We start from the raw sequence: 16,890 nt of genomic DNA, 5'->3' as shown, positions 1-16,890 counted from the left end.
GTTAATTATTACCGTATTTAATATGATAACGTTGCTATATACTTTGAGTGTCTAAATTTGCTATTACCTTTTGGTTGAAAGCAATTCTTAGGGCGGTTTGAATTGTATCAGTAGTCCTTTTCTCTTTTGGGAGCTATTGTCCTTTTCTTTTATTCCCCCTTATAAACATTACCTCTGTGATGAACTCTTCGGCTATCTAATATCGTATTTCTATACCAGGAAAAAACAAAGAATATCTAAATCTAATTAATACTTGGCCTTGTGTAGTAGGGTTATCATGTCATATTATATAAGATTTATAGTAAAAGAAAATAGAAAAAAAAAATCCACAAATTAGTATTTGTTTGGATATATATCTTAAAATGGCAGTTAGGTTACTGTAAAAAAAGTGTTAAAGAAGATTCCATTTTGGGCTATAATTGGGTTAAGAAGATGATATATTTATCCAAACTTAAAAATATTTTAGAATGAGATAATGAAAGATTTCGGGTGCTAAATCTCCAGATAAGAAAAATGAGATTGACGGATTTGGAAATGATTATTTCTTATATTGTATAGTTAAATAGTATAATCTAATGGATCTTTATATTAAAAAAGATAAAAGATTTACAAGTGATTACATGCTATTTTTTTATTTTGTAAGTCACAAGATAAAACTTAGCAAAGGCAATGAAAATTTGAGATATTGGATTATATTTATAAAAAATAAAAATAATGATCTTTTATTATAATATAATTTAAAATTATAGTTAAAAAAAATTGAATATATTGAATTCGAAGAGCAATTGCGAAGGGAGTCACTAATAGCTATAGGAATTCCTACTTAAGTTTTTTTTTTTTTCCTTCGAGTATGTCTTAGCTAAATTGGCTTTTAATTTATCAAAAAATTCAAATTTTTTTGGATTAAGTACAAATTCAAGAGATGATTCATTGAGAAAATATATGTATTTATCATTAAATAAATTAATTTTTAAGTGAAATTTATGGCTTTTCAACAGGTGTCATGTTTATGAAATTATTGTTTATGAACTGTCGTGTTATGTAGCGAAAAGAGTAACTTAATAAACTGAATGTGGATAGAAACCCCACTTGTGTTAATTTGTTGGCTCTGCTTCTTGATTCACTCGTTTCCCTTAAAACCCTGCCACCAAATCTTCCAAGTTTCAGCTAGCGATTATCCTTTATATCCTTCCAAGTGAGCCATGACCGGCTCAGAATACCATTGCCGTTCAAAATTCCAAAACCCATCTGCAAATCATGTTACTTTACACGTGATTGATGGAAAATCCAAAGAAGTGCATGTAAATGTATGTTTTGTATTTCATAGGAATGGGGTTCGGCAAGATGTTGATACCAGCACTGGACGGTAACTCAGTAATTGTCAGTGAAGAGCCCAACATGAGCCACCGACCCAGCCACCAATTGGCGAATGCTGAGTCGAAAAGCCACGCTACAGTCTATATGCTTACTGCCTGCACCCAACACTCAAAAGCTGATTCTATTTTTGGGTTCATTTTTCTGTCTTTAAAATAGGAAAAAAACCCAATTGACAAATTTTATATATACCAAAATAAAAATGAAAAAAGGGCAATATGAAGTATGAGATGAGATGACATAACGAACTAATCCTTCAAGCAGCAGCTGAGGGAGTTTGTTTTAGAGGGATAAAACAACTGTAAAGGGCGAAGCACCAATCAAATCCAAAACGAAAATCTGATTCTCCAGACGTTTTTCTTCACATTTTTGGCCTCAGGGATGGGAGGGAGAAAGGGGGGTCCCTTGTCTCTTTTTCGTGACACGTGATTGAATGGTCCAGATTGATTGGACGGTTAGAGATCATGTTTTTGGATACGTTTGGTCACCCACCTGTCATCGTCTATCATTTGGTTTTTCTTTCTTTTTTTTTTTAATGAAGGAAAAAAAGATATCAAGGAGCAAGGAACATGGCAGCAGAACAGCAGCTGGGGATCTTCCTCTGTCAGGAATCAGAATACAAATCCCATTGCGTCAGCATGTCAATAAAGATTTGATGGGGCCTTGACACTTTTAAAGCCTTGAGCTGAGCCCATGTATTTTCTACTAGAGTGATCAAAAGACCTATTCTTTCGTATGTTACCATACCTTCAGAATATGGTAGTAACAGGAACAGGGAGACTGGTTCTGCACTCTGAAATTTTGGAAAAAGGAAATGAACAGGGAGGAAAATGCAGTATAAGTTTATGATTTGGTGGAAGATTTGCAGGCTAGGCCCAGCTTAGTTATGTTTTGAAACTGAACAGCTGTTGGGTTTTCAGAAATCATTATCATGAGGATGGACAATTCTTTCAAGTTTCCAAGACAGTGAACAACTTAGACCAAAGATTTAAGTTGATAAACATTGGGGCTGTCTGTGTTAATCCACAGGTCTCTGCGGAACATTCCATGAAAGGACAGGTTTCAGACTCGTATTGTTGCTAAAAAATTTGTTGTTTCTGTTTTTTTTTTTATTCGAGAAACAAGATACTAACCCCTGTACTCGGACTCCGTGCACTGTGCAGGTCATTTCCTCTCCACTAAAGCCTCGAGTACCAGTTTGGTTTTCCTTGCTGGATATTTTGATTCCACTCAACTGAACTTGAGCAATCTTAAGTTTAAACATATTTTATTAATAGGCTTGTCCATAAATATTGATTAAGTTGGCTGATTATATATTTGTATAATAGAAAAACCCGAAAACATAAGAATGCGGAAGAATGGAAAAGAGTGGTATCGACAATGAAAACTAAACCACCATCATAAGCAAAGACCAAGTGTACCATATGTTATTGTTTTTCCTACCAATAAATGCTGGCAAAATGCACTTCAATGCTGAGGGCCATGGCGAATGATTATGTTATCTCATTTAAACTTTACTTTAGAGAAAATTTTCTTGTATTCTGTATCAATACAAGTCTCTATTTCTTTTTCTTTTGGTTTTTTTGGTTACAATGAAAATTCCGCAATTGTAACCCAATTCTTGGGTCACACTCAAATCATCAGCTATGAATTGAGAAGCAAGAGGATTGGGAAAACATTCATCTTCTATTATTTTCTAAAACCCCTTTTAAACTACTTACATTGTTGTCATGGGACATCCCAAACTCGTTGGCCCAGTGGACGTGTGCCCCATATCTCGTGAAAAAATCGAAAAAGAATCAAGAAGGAAAAGATAGGCAACTTGCACTTAGTCAAGGAGCTGATCAGAAGGGATTTGGCCAAAAATATCAGGACATGAATCCCACTTTCCCTGCTCTCTAGCCTCCCAATATCCACCAATATAACGGTATGTGTCACTGCCTTTGTCCTTTGCAAACCACCTTGGCTTCCAACCTCTCTCTTGCATCTTCCGAGCCTGAACCCCAATCCAAAATGCCACAATAAAAAACTATTTGATAAATCCTTTATAGCAATCAACAAACAAGCACAGCTTTCTGCTAGACACCACAGTAGGGTTTTCCTAATGGCCTAATTATAACTTACCTGCGATATATCTAAACTGATAACATGCATCATGGTAATGCTTCAAAACAAATTACAGTAGTGATAGTGCTTTAGATTTTGAACACTGTTCCGTTAATTTATAAATGGAGTTACTGTTACCTGAATTCCAACGCTAAATATGAAAGTTACAGCAAATAACCTAGTACTTCATTTGATCTTAGTGTGAGATTGCATTATTTAGCAGAAAACTACTGCTCAAAATGCACTTAGGTCGACTTCTAACTGTCTTGCTGCACAGATATGATCACAAAAATGTGGGTTTCTTATGAATCCACAAAAACTGATTATCTAAATTGTTTTCATGTGCATAGTCTAGGATTAAATCTCTGCTTATGCACCTGCATACCTAAGATTGGAATAAAAAGTGATCCTAAGACATGTTTATACCGTCCATGCTTAGTGAAACTTTACACTGATTGGCAGTCCTACTGACATCCTAGTTAGCAGCTGGGCCAGTTGCTAGGTGAGTTATGAGACAACTTCCAAGAAGATGTCTTGCAAGCCATGATGGTTTCCAAAGATAATGTAGTGCACCGGTTTCTTAATGTATCAGGCTACTAAGTTCCAGCATATTGTGACATTATCAGAATTTCTTATTATAAATTTCACTTATTGGACACTACATGTTTGGCTCAGCTCATATATTCAGAACAGATTGAGAGAATTTAAATCATCAAACATTGATATCATTCCTGTTGCTGCTATGCCTTCATATGCATCACTGATGGTTTATACTTTTAATGTACACTATAAGTATTTACCACTTAGTTTTAAAAAGCTTTGGCACGTTCATGTCATTAAGCTTTAATTCTCAACTAGGAGTCTAAACTTGGAATGAGCAATATCAACTTTGGTTTGTGTATTTGCTTCATACTTTCCCAAAAGAACCAAACCAAGAAAACATTTAATGGTGATCTGTGTTCCTCACCAACCAACACATCCTCCACGTGTTCATAACAAGTCAGTAGTTCTTTTAAACTCAAACAGATGCTTAGCCAATTTGCCCTATCAACACATGGAATGGACCACAAAGCAGAAACGAAACATAAAACTTACCTGCCGTTGTCGCTGCTCCAACCGCAACTTCTCTGAATTTGCCATTTCATACTCCCCATTTTCCAGATACCTTTGATCGGGTCTCAGCCTTGAATCTGTAGGAGGTAACTTTTCCTGCATACATAAGGAGATTCAAATGAATGTCTCAATTACTGCAAAGTAGTTCTTAGGGTATTTAGAAGTGCATTAATTTCAAGTCATTGAATTTCATTCTTATAGAGTCAAATGGATACATTTAATTCCATCTTTTGGACCCAAAAAAATTCACTAGCAAAAATCAAATTATTAGACCTTAGAAGGTTGGTGTGCTTCACAGTACTAGCAGTAACATGGCAATTCAAGAATTGTAGGGATAACCCAAAAAAGCAATGGAAACATATAATATATATATATATATATAATAATTATATATTATATGAAAGTCTGTGCATGCTTCCCTGTGCCTATGAAAGAAGTGACATAAATCAGCATGGAATTTTCATACCACCCACTTAAGGCATTAGATGGGTACCGAGTTTAATCCAATCAAAACTACTTTAATAATCACCTTCAGACCAGGAGTGAGCTCATTCAATGTGATGGCAAAACGAGTTAAGTTATATCTGGTGGGATATTTAGGAGGCTTGCTCTGCTTCCAAAGCAAACGGGATTCTGATAAAGACTCTTGACCTTTTCCCTTTGCAGAACAATCTCCATTCACATAATGCATGCTCTCATCCCATTTTCCAAATAAAGTAGCCACTGTCCTTCCATTCCTATCTTGTACTACACCATGTACCTGAATATCAAAAATGTTTTATAAACTGGTTAATGTCGATGATGGTTGAATAGAGGATAATCGAACAGTATTAAAACTCCATGAAAATAAGAGTTGTTAATAAAACATTGAATAAAAAGATTATTTTGAGGAAGATAAAAGATCACCTGGTGAGGGTTTCTGTCTATGATAGATTGCTCCTTGAATTTCAGCTTACATGAATATTCACGATTCCCCTCTATTCGCATAGTACCATAGTGATCACAGTACAACTTTCCCAGTATGAGATTGTATATTGATGTTGTAACCTGGCAAAAGAAAGTCAATTTCCAAACTGGATACAACAGATAAATATATATATATATATATATATATATATTTATTCTTCTTTAACTGTAGGAGTTATACCTTACTCCACTGGAACATTTCTCCATCATCAAACTCCAAGGTCAAAACACCAACAGGATCCAGCTGAATTGAGCGACCCCAAAATTTGCTCTTTAAATTGCTATCACCCCACAACTTCCACCCTGTACCCTGACAGTGACATGCTACAATCATAGGATGATGACTGACCTGACACCAAAAACCGAATAGTTATTGCCAACTTCATAGGATGAACTCTGGAAAAAAATATAGGAAGCAGTATGCTGTTCTTTTCCCAGTACTGAAACACTGTAACAGGTATCAAAGCCTCTCCAATAAAGAGAGCCACTAGCTTTACTACTTCTTAACACTTGCATGCATAAGTTAATGTTTAAGATTATCTATCAATTATACTTGTTTCAAATTATGAGGTTCAGAGTCCTCAGCACACAGTCCTCTTTCCCTTCCCTCAGTAGTTTGACAATTGTGAGGCTGATTCCAATGGATAGGAAGCCATTAGCTTCATTCACACTTAGGCACCCAAAAACTATCATTTTGAGTGATGATCTACCAACTGTGCTACCTTATTCCTTACCACCCTATAAATTTGGTCTGTTAAAGTAGAAGCAAAAAGATTTTCTAAAAGGTTTTCAACTAGTTGAACAGTTGTTTCAGTTTCAGCAAGTTTTTCTATGAGAATCTAAGAAAAAATTAAAAAGGGAAGGAATGAGAAGAAGAAACAACAAAAGGTAAGCCAAGAAAGGAAATCCTCTATCTGTCTTTTCTATGCACCAAAGAATCAATAATATACTAAATTTATAAAGATCTAGCAATATGATACATCAATTTTGACGCCAGGCATTGGAAAGTAGGCTGAATTTCACATCATTTTAATAACCAGGAGAACTGATTTTGCATAGAACGTAAAAGATAAAATGAAACATTCTTATGTCTGAGATGTACACGTGAAAAAGTTTTTAACTTTTGTGCATATTGAATTTGATGTCAAATTGATATTCTGAGTTGACCAGGTGAACCATGCACATTCTTCAGTCAAAACGTTGACCACATAAACGATGTTGATATGCTTTGAAGATTGAACAACAATGGGTTGTAAATGCAAAAAAACAAAAAGTAGACTTAAAGGATAGACTGTCTCCTGAGTATAGAACAAACCTTCTCTGAGAAGAAGCGTACGCCTTTATCTGGGAAGTCAGCCTCATATGTTTCCCCCAATAATGGATTAAAGGGTTTGCAAATTCTTCCTTCTGTTGAAGAATATCCAGACACAGCAAATGCAGCCACATTAAGAATTCTCATGAGGCTATTGCCCTGCAAGTTTATGAGGGAAAATTCATCAGGTTCAGGGGAATCTTGATGAAAGATTCAGATTGTCAAAGTTTATGAGGGAGTGAACTGCATAAGCATTGCAACTAGTCTTTTGCAAGGTCAAGTATGCAGGTGTATGAAATAAATCAATAATAGCTAAAACAGTTGTAAAAGAGAGAAAAGAGGAAAAAAAAAAAAAGGCAAGATGCATAACTAGATTAAAGAAGGAAGTGATATGGTGATACAGAAGTATCAGAATAGAAAAGCTTCATATTGCAACTGATGCTGTGTTTTCTCAAACAAAATAATATGGACTTCTTAGACTTACCCTTATTCCCCATTCATGCGCACGGTCTAGCAGATATGAATATTCCAAATCCTCGAAACACTTTTGAAGAGAAGAGAGAGGCTCATTGAAGTAAACAGGAAGACAAACTTTTGTAAGGTCTTTCCCAATATTATCCTTAATCATTGACCAAAGACTTACACCCTTCTCCTTTTCAACTGGGTCAGGCAACTTTTTCCGACGTTTAATGTAAGGAAAGTTATTTCCAACTGATTTGATGGAAGGATCGATGTCATCTTCAGAATCAAAAGCATTAAGACCATCATCATCTGACGAGAAAGATGATGTCCGAAAATCAGATCCATTGCTTTTGAAAGAACTTGATGATAAAAAGTCACGAGTATCAAAGAAAGTGTGGTCATCTTCATCAGTTTCTTCTTCAGCAGCATCAACTCTTTCATTATCATCATCTGAGTCGGTTACGCTTCCTTCTGAGTATGAATTTAAGAAAGCAAAAAAAAAAAATCAATGAAAGATAGTGATGCTATAGAAAACAATAAAACAATAACAGACTTGAACGCAAATGAAACCAAAGAAGTCAGCATAAGCAATCTATATATCCAAGTAATAACAAAGATAAGGCACAAGCATGAACCAACTAATATTTTAATAACATAAAACAATGTCCTTCATTCGAATTTATGTTGGCAAGTGCAGTTTGCCAAGCACAATCAAAACATGTAAGCTACAAATAAAAACCACATCAAGATAATATATGAACCTCCCCTTAACAAGCATTATAAGTTGTCTACATAAAACTATAGGTAATGCCCGGGCACATTTCTGATAGAACAAAAAAAAATAACTTCCCGAACTAATAGCAAACTGTGAACGCTGATCATAAAAATCAGCCACATATGTCAGCAAATAACAAACAGTCCAGCATAAATCAGCTTACGGAACCAACAGTGATAATAAATAGTTTTACTGAATAATATCTTACCACTAGACTTGTCTTGCCTTATTATAGATGAAGCCCCTTGATCAGTCAATTTGTTTTGGGTCTCGTCAACCACTGTATTCTCCAGATCAACTTTTTCTGTCTACAAAAAAATAAAAAGAGCAGTTTCTTAGCAGAACATTGCAAAAAGAAGTAAACTTTGTTTCAGAAATTCATCTTTAGGGATAAGAGCAATTAATGACTGCAGTAAGTAGCTATGGTTCACTTTATAGAAGTAAAAAAAAAAATCTGAATCACAGATAAAGCCCAGTGCTTTTTGTGCATGGATGTTACTGTAATAACAAAAGACAACGATTTTCACTATAACAAATAGTAAAATGAAACTCAACCAGGTGTAACATAAGCCTTACAACTAGCAGGACTCTTAGATTTTAATGAATAATAATACAGCTTTGCAACCAAAGACAAAATCTACATATACCCCTCAACATGCTTATGACCATCAACTTGTAGTGTTGTCACCCTCTTGACAGGCAATTGATGCTTCATCCATTGCAAATACCGGATGCCCCAACTATAGGCCATACAACAACAGAATTGTAGAAATAGCAAAAGGGTACATTTAAGGCCTCCTTGCCATGCCTAGCTCATAACAAACTATCAAGAGTTAACTTTTTGTTAAGCATTAACTCAATGGCCAAAGCTGAAGTTAGTAAGCTTCCAATTAACTAACACTATGTTTGGATAGGAGTTGGTAAAAGAAAGGAAAAGGAGGGAACGAAGAGGTTTTTAAAGGAAATGAAAGGACATATGTTTCCCTTGTTTGAATTGATAAAAATGAGTAAGGGAAACGAAAAGAAGGGATTATTAAAATCCCTTGTTTGATTAATGAGTGGAAAGGGCAGGAAATAGTACACCATAATGTATTTTGGAATTATATCCTTTCTATATAAAATAACATCAATTCAATTATGTTAAGAACTTTATCTTTTCTCTTTTAAATTGTTTTCTTTTGCAATTTGTGAGCATTACCAATTATTTAGTTAAGAAAAAAAATTCAATTTTTTTCATGTCAAGGAACAAAAGGAAAAATCCACTCAAAGAAAGTACACATGTATAAAGCAGGGGTAAGAAAAAAAAAGAAGGTAAAAGCAGAGAGAGGCAATGAAAAATTACATGTTTACCAAAATAAAATTAAAAAGTTGCAGGGGATGAGCTCAAGGAAAAAAAAAGGATAGCAATGACTAGCTAAGGTGTTAGGAAGCTTTTAGAGGTGGATTCCTTGGCATTAAAAGTAAGTAATGAGGGTATACAGACTTTTCTTTATAAAAAATTTTCCTATCCCCTCCATTCTCACAGATTTTGGAATAAAATCTACTCCTTTTAAGGGAAATGGGGGTTGTTGACAATCTCTTCTTTTCCCTCATTATTTTTTAAAGTAACCCAAACAAGGAGAGGGGTTCCTACATTCCCTCCCCGCCCCTCAATCCAAACATAAGAGTTAAGGTACATGTTTCTACCCTTCAACATGGGCTACCGTACAACTGTTACTGAACAAGATGGTACAACTGTTACTGAACAGGATGGTACAAAGGTTTCCTTATTCAGCTCCATTTTACCCCAAACATACCACCAAATTCAGAGAGGGAAAGCAAAAGGAGATTCTTTTCTTCTGAAAAGAAGGGCAAACCTACAAGACAAGTATACATGCAAGAAAATTGAAGTACTTAAAGCTGACCCTGGTGACTAGATATTTGAACATGTTGGCATTTCAAAGTAAAACCACATGAAAGGGCACTCCATAAAAGAGAGAAACTCTATCCTTAAACACCACCCTCACCCCCCCAGCCCCCACCACCAACTCACCAAAAACAAAAAGCCAGCAAGATATTCAAGTGTTGGACATTTGCTGTGTACTTAATGCTACTTGGTCAGAAGAATACTCAGTTGCTATATGAACTGCTTCTCACGGAACCTTAAAATTCTTCCATTGTGAAACAAAAACTTTAGAGTACTTAATGGCTCATACACAGCTTATGTGCCCTTCTCCCAGTAACCTTCCCAAAATATCACTGATCCAACCACCACCAGCACAACTGCTGCTGTCATCACAATCAATGTCATCATCAAAATTGCTAAAAGGCCCAAAACAAATGTCTCGCAATTATTGATATCTATTTATCTTGAATTAACCACAATACCACTGATATTTAAGTAACTACCTCAAAAGATAGAGACATATTAGATTAAACAGCTCTCAACTTCTATGACATAGAGCATAAGCAAGAGGCAATTCTGGCAACAACATAAAATAACAAGGCATATTAACAGAGAGCTTCAAAATTATTTATTGCCTTCAGTGGGAGATAAGTCGGGGAAACTAAATTTTTCTTTCCATTAAAATCAAAATTTCATTATAATATTCCTTCATCTAGGTACTTATAAAGAAAAACTACCGGTCCTGGTCTCAACAATATCCAATCTGCCCGTAGATGGATTTCAGCAGTCAACCAGAATCAACACCAACTGCTTACTATATCTATCAAATAAATAAAAGAAATAGAAAATTAAATGGAAGATGACATAATCCTTCAAAATTACAAATACTTATGAAATTTTATTGGAAATATTATTAAATGTGACCTCTGATTTATTGACCTAACATACAAATCCTACATCAACAAACCCTTCTCCAGTTAAAATTCAACAAATGCCAATCACGAAAATATACAATTACTATATCCTAAGAACCACACTCCATAATTTGCATACAAAACAATAAAATAAAAGAATAACGAATCAATGTAATTGTTTCGAAACAATCAATCCATTTCAATTCAATCTTTTTTTTTTTTTTGAATTGAACGATGATTGGCAGCAGCTTAATGTTTTCAAATTTTGATAGCATGTACCTCCAACTGACGCAAGGTATCGATGAGAAGCCACTGTTTCTGTTTAAGCAACAGCAGCTGGCTCTGCAACGCCGCGAATTCGCTCCTCATGATCTGTTCGCTATCTTGGATAGCTGATTCGCTTACCCCTTCCTGCATCAGCCGTTGCCTCAACTTCTCCGTGGAAACCGCCACATTGTCCACCGGAGCCATGAGCTCGCTATTGGACATCCTAGGGAACATATCCTTGACCGCCTGAAGCGCCTCCATCCACGCCACCCGATCTTCCCGCGTCTCGGCTCGTAAATGAAGCCTCTTCGTTCCAGTGAAGATCGAGAATCTCTTATCATCTGATCTACTTTCCCTGATCGAGGAAACCTGAGAAAATTTCAAAAATCAAATCAAAATTGTTTTTCCTTTTCCCTTTATCTATTTATTTATTTTTGGTTAATCATTTGTCTTATTTGGACCTTGAGGTGGACTTCACCGAAGGGTTTGCGACGGGTTAGGGAATGATGAGAAATGGAATTGCGATGGCGGGAGATAATACGGAGAGACTCTTCGCCGATAACTTTGGATCCTTTTTCCGTTTCTTGGCTAACAACGATTTTATCAGGTCCGTGGATTTTGTAATAAGATAAAACTCCGTCTTGCAAAACGAACCATCTGGGTCTCCAACCTTTCCCGTAATTCACCCATTTGCAAAGCACTCCCGATATCCCGTTCCCTACGATGTCGTTTATCTTCACATCTACTTGCGGCGGAGGAGCCGGAGCCGCAGCCGGCGTAGCGTCTTTTCCCAACAACACCCCGTTTCTCAGGCTCAGCCGATTCAAATCCACGCTATTACTACGATGATGATGAGGATGATGGTTTTGATTGGAGTGGCACTGGATTTGGGCCGTGGATCGGGCAGAGTTGGATCTGGTGGCGGGAGCGGAAGAAGAAGTGGTCGTTACGGTTGTTACAGGAGGAGGAGGCATGGTGATGACGTGGTCGGGTAATGGTTTGACCGGGGAATGATCTGATACGGTGGAAACACAGCAAAAAGGATGCATAGAGGGAATTGGTTGTTTTTTTTTTAATAAAGTGAAAGAATGGGAAGATTCCGGGATTGAGAAAAGCTGCCGTGGCGTCGGAGCACGGCGGTTGAAGTTAAACTTTTCATGCTTCTATCTTTTCCTCTTTTGAGTTTTGGATTGGCGTTTTGAGAAAGAGTGAGCGGAGATTTCCCCTTTTTTTAAAATTTTTTTGTGTGAGAACAATTTGCGGAAGACGGTTACAAAATGATACCGAAAACGACAGCGTTTGTGGAAAGGAATGGCCGTTGGCGAGAAGCTCGGCGGAGTAACCCAAGAGAGAATCCGGTGAGCGTGATTACTGGTTAGGTTGGGTAAAGACTCGCTCAACCGAGAAGTAACAAATTCGTTGATTTTTAAGCTAAAAACCAGAGCAGAATAAAAACTCGATAAGTAGTTTAAATATGAAGCGGTCGTTGGGGAAATATAGATGTGGAGGATTTTACATTTTTCTTTCAAAATTTAAAAATCAATTAAAAGAGCTACTAGAAGGAGGGTCTGATCGAATGTGGGAAGAAGTAGGGGAAGGGGGAGCCAGCGACGCATTGACAGCAAGACAAGTGGAGGGAAGAGATGAAACACACGTGGGGGAATACCGACGGGAAGTGAGCTGAAAGTAGGCTTTTGAGGGTACCAAGAAAGCAAAAAAGATGGTCTGGCTTAAATAGATGAAGGTTCGGTTCCGGCTAATAATGAATTCGATACGTCGATGAAGGACGCTGATTGCTGCTGCGTGACTACGCTGAGTGGTCCTGACTTTATGCTCGCTGCAGTAGTACACGATCCTTTTCACAATACATGTGTATATATTCTTGGGTACTTCCTCCTTTTCTTCTCACTTTGTGAGGTAAACCTCCCCGAAGTCAAATCTTTAATTTAACTACAACTCGATGTCAAGTTAATTACAATTTTTTGGGATTAGCAATGATAGACTATTTCAAGCCAAACGTTGATTTAAAGATCATAAATTTGGTCATTCTTGCCAACTACCATATTGTTTAGTAGTCATAATTTCCAAATAATAATTGCAATTTTAGTAGCCATCAGATTCATACCTTCCTTGTCCACCCATAGCTGGCATTGTAATTTTATCACAAAAAGAAACAAAAAGTGAAGTCTGATTTTCCAAGGGCATTAGTATTTAACCCAAAGAAATTAAAAGGATGTTGAAACAAAAGACAAGCACCAATCCTTTGGAAATCTCATCAAGGTTGCATAGAAACTGTGGGGTTTGAATTTCAAATCGAGCACTTCCAATGACAGGTGGATTACAGTAGTTTAAAAACTGCATGATTGGTGTTTTTTCTCATCTGTGTCAATATCTTGGCTGGACTGCAAATGAACATGGGCTCTTCATTTGTGGAGGGCAACTTTGGCTGAACATGAGACTGCTTCTGCTTGACCCACTCAAATAGACACAATACCACCAACCCATTTCTGTCCAATCTTTTCTTTTTCATTTTTTCTTTTTGAATATATATATATATCACTTGAGTGATGGGATATATATTTGTTCCTCCAATATTTAATATTAATGTTTCAATTTTTTGTAGAGCTAGTCCATTCCTACAAATTTTAATTAAAAAGATAATCAGTATTTTAAAAACGCAATAAGGGTATGACAATAAGTTTAGGGCATATATCTCTCTTTAGAAACCTAGTGTCTTCTAAAGGGCAATGTTATGTCATTAGCAATTTCACATCAATGCATAGTTAAGGTCACTTCATAGAGAAGTGTACTTCAACCTAAGGACAGAGACCTCGCACATGTAGGTTATTTTTGATTCATCAATGAGTTAAAAAGACAAGGATGCTTTAAATTCCTTACTCGATTCTATATTGGGAATTAGGATATAAACAAAATGTGAAATTCTTGAATAATTTTTTTTAAATGATAAATTTTTTTAATTTTAAAAAGTAAATTAAAATTCATAAGAGATTTACTTATTTATGTAATCCTTGTTTGATCTCTAAGTCTTGCATTAATGAAAGGTTTTATATTTTGAGGAAAATGGATAGAGACGTTATGCCTTGAATCAATTTACAAGATGTCTAAATTAAAAAATCAACATCATCATGGTATTCAAAGTCAAACAAACCTTATAATCGTACCAAGGGATCACAATAAGCATACCAATCTTGTAAGGCTAAGCTCACCAACTATCAATGAGGCTAAATCTCATATATCGGATGCTTGAGAAAAGATGTGCATGTGAGCCCGAGGCCATGATGTAACACATTGTTGGTCATATGTGCCCATTTTAGATTTGGAAGAGGGACTATTAATAGTAAACTATATAGTTAACTTATTCTTTATCCGCAGCTCCCCCTATTTGCTCCGTTGATTCATTTCAAATTTTCAACAGTGCCATTTAACAATGCATTAAGCTTTAACTTAATACCCACAAAATTTAAAAATGAAATTGCTACAAAAGAATCTCAATGGGCTCCACCTTTTGGAATTGCACTGTCTACTTTGCAAGTTAAGCGAAACAAGGATAAGGTCCCACTAGACATGCTTGATATCCAAGGGAAATTCCTCTTTTAAAAAAAAAATTATTAAAAAACAAAAAAAGGGGATAGTTTGCCCCACCATGTTAAGCTGCTTACGTGGCAGTGTAGAATAAGGCAAAAGAGCGGAACTTTCGCGGAGGATAAATTACATAACAGTTCGCAGTAGAAAGTCGAATTCGAATTGTCATACTCAAAAGAACACACACACAAAAGAAAAAGAGAGTCAAAATAAACGCAAGGCGGAGCAACGCGTGGCTGTGTCGCCCTGCGATTGCAATGACTTCACGGCGCTCCACGTCACGTGCTGCTCGTTTAAAATGTCGTCACCATTGTTTATCACCTTTTTAACGGAAACGGGAAACGGAGAGAATGTTCTTCTCTGCTCTCACCTGTACGACTGTACGGGGGGCCTATGGCTAACGTGGGAGTACCAGTTAGGTTAGGATGCCCTCAGAGGAGGCTTTACAACGCACAGAAGTTTTGCTATTTTTTTATTTTTGTTTTTTCCTGTTTGGTTTGAGTCGAGCGATTTGTCCGTCCTATTTTTTTTTCTCTTTCTGCTTTTCTCTTTGGAGATTTTCCCTCTCAATCCTTTTTTTTTATATATATAATTTAGCAAAAAGTTTTCGGCTTTGGCGTTGCGCCCTTTCGCTCGGGGCTTCTCTGGCTTTTCGCTGCTGTAAGCACAATTGCACTGAGACAGCAATCCAACTTGCATTTCCATTACATCTTTTACCAATAGGCGAATGGCTAGCTGTTGCAACGTGTTGAATGGATAGCTAATGCCATTTCTTTTTGTTTCGGCTGATGTAGCTGTTGCCTTTCACTCAGTGGTTTGTTTGTTGTAGCCTTGGCTTCTATTTTTATAAGTTTATAATCACTTACATTAACTTTACCCACTAATTTATTTATTCTAATACTTTATTTTATCTTATTCTATTTATAATTCAAAGTTTGCCTCATAATACAATTTTAAGATTTTTTTTTCTTGTTCTTTTACTTATAAAATATTTTTACTTGTTTTTGAAAGGTAAAAAATAATGAAAATTATAAAATTTTATTTTCTATTTTCTTGTATATGCAAACAAATTAAGGAATGTTATTTGCCTTTCTCTTAATTTTTTTCATATTTTTTCTCTCAAATTTTTCTTCAACCAAACAAAGCTTTAAATTAATGTCATAAAATTTAATTTAATAAAAATTTTATATCGGTATTTGGATATCATAAACATTTTTTTTATAAGCTCAAATATCATAATTAAACGATATGAAGGTTCATAAACTTCAAAGAGATATGAATGACAAAGGTGTTCAATCACCAAATCTTCTATTCAATATTATCTTAAAAAGTTAGTACTATTGCTTTAGTTTTCTTAGACAACTTTGCTTGCGACAAAAGAAGTTTAAGATAATAGTAGGCTTCGTAAACATTGTATCAAGTTTGACCAACAAAAAAAAAGAAGAAAAAGTCTAGGTAATTAGTCCTACTCAATGACTCTCATTATCTAATCATTGTTGAAGCAAGAAAATTTTAAAGCAATGGAATGAGAGGGTTTTAGCATTTGGAAAAGGTGAGCTAATCATACATATCCAACCAATAATGTAATTATATACGCGTGTTGCGTGTTGGAATAAATAAAATTTAAATAAATTTATAAATTACATATTCATATTCTTAATTCAAAAGACATACATGATAGATAGTAAAACTATCATGTTTATATATTTTAAGACTTGTTTTATTTTTATTGATGTGAGATCTGTTACACACATGTAAACATGTTCGTGTTATGAGAAGAAAAATTTTAAATTAAAATTACGTTAATTTTTTTATCAAATTATAAAAATAAGTAATTAATAAGCTTCAACTAATAGAGTCATCTTAGCAAAACAAATGGAAAAAAAAAATAGGAAGAAGCCATCATTTGTGACCCAATTGGGTAAAATAAATGACTACTAATTAATATGCAAATAACTTATCCACCTATTTTGAAAATTTCATGCAAATTAAACAATAGAGATAAGACCTTGGAACCAGGAAGCTTAATGAACTTTTCCAATCTAGTATTATTGTGAAATTAATAAGACTATAACATTGGAAAAGCACCTGGAACATGTCCAAGTTCTAAATT

At 35.4% G+C, this 16,890-nt stretch overlaps 1 protein-coding gene across 2 annotated transcripts; it reads right to left on the bottom strand.

Moving 5' to 3' along the window:
* Window positions 1–2,887: 2,887 nt before the first annotated feature.
* LOC110416117 (Pleckstrin homology (PH) domain superfamily protein) lies at window positions 2,888–12,862 on the bottom strand. 2 transcript variants are annotated; one of them, XM_021427964.2, is made up of 10 exons: window positions 11,636–12,862; window positions 11,187–11,543; window positions 8,317–8,416; window positions 7,356–7,801; window positions 6,875–7,030; window positions 5,741–5,908; window positions 5,500–5,640; window positions 5,123–5,353; window positions 4,576–4,689; window positions 2,888–3,370 (listed from the first exon to the last, which is right to left on the bottom strand). In XM_021427964.2, exons 1-10 carry the CDS (start codon window positions 12,221–12,223, stop codon window positions 3,203–3,205), a joined length of 2,469 nt encoding a protein of 822 aa, XP_021283639.1. In that variant the 5' UTR covers window positions 12,224–12,862; the 3' UTR covers window positions 2,888–3,202. The 2 variants fall into 2 exon arrangements, with proteins under 2 accessions (XP_021283639.1, XP_021283638.1); XM_021427963.2 differs by having other exon boundaries at window positions 7,356–7,804; window positions 11,636–12,860.
* Between the last annotated feature and the right edge of the window lie 4,028 nt (window positions 12,863–16,890).

This window comes from Theobroma umbraticum, unplaced genomic scaffold (assembly GCF_002168275.2).
Source record: "Theobroma umbraticum cultivar Fairchild unplaced genomic scaffold, ASM216827v3 scaffold_51.0, whole genome shotgun sequence".
Taxonomy (NCBI): domain Eukaryota; kingdom Viridiplantae; phylum Streptophyta; class Magnoliopsida; order Malvales; family Malvaceae; genus Theobroma; species Theobroma umbraticum.
The sequence above is the reverse complement of the archived record's forward strand: the minus strand, read 5'-3'. Positions and strand labels throughout refer to the sequence as shown.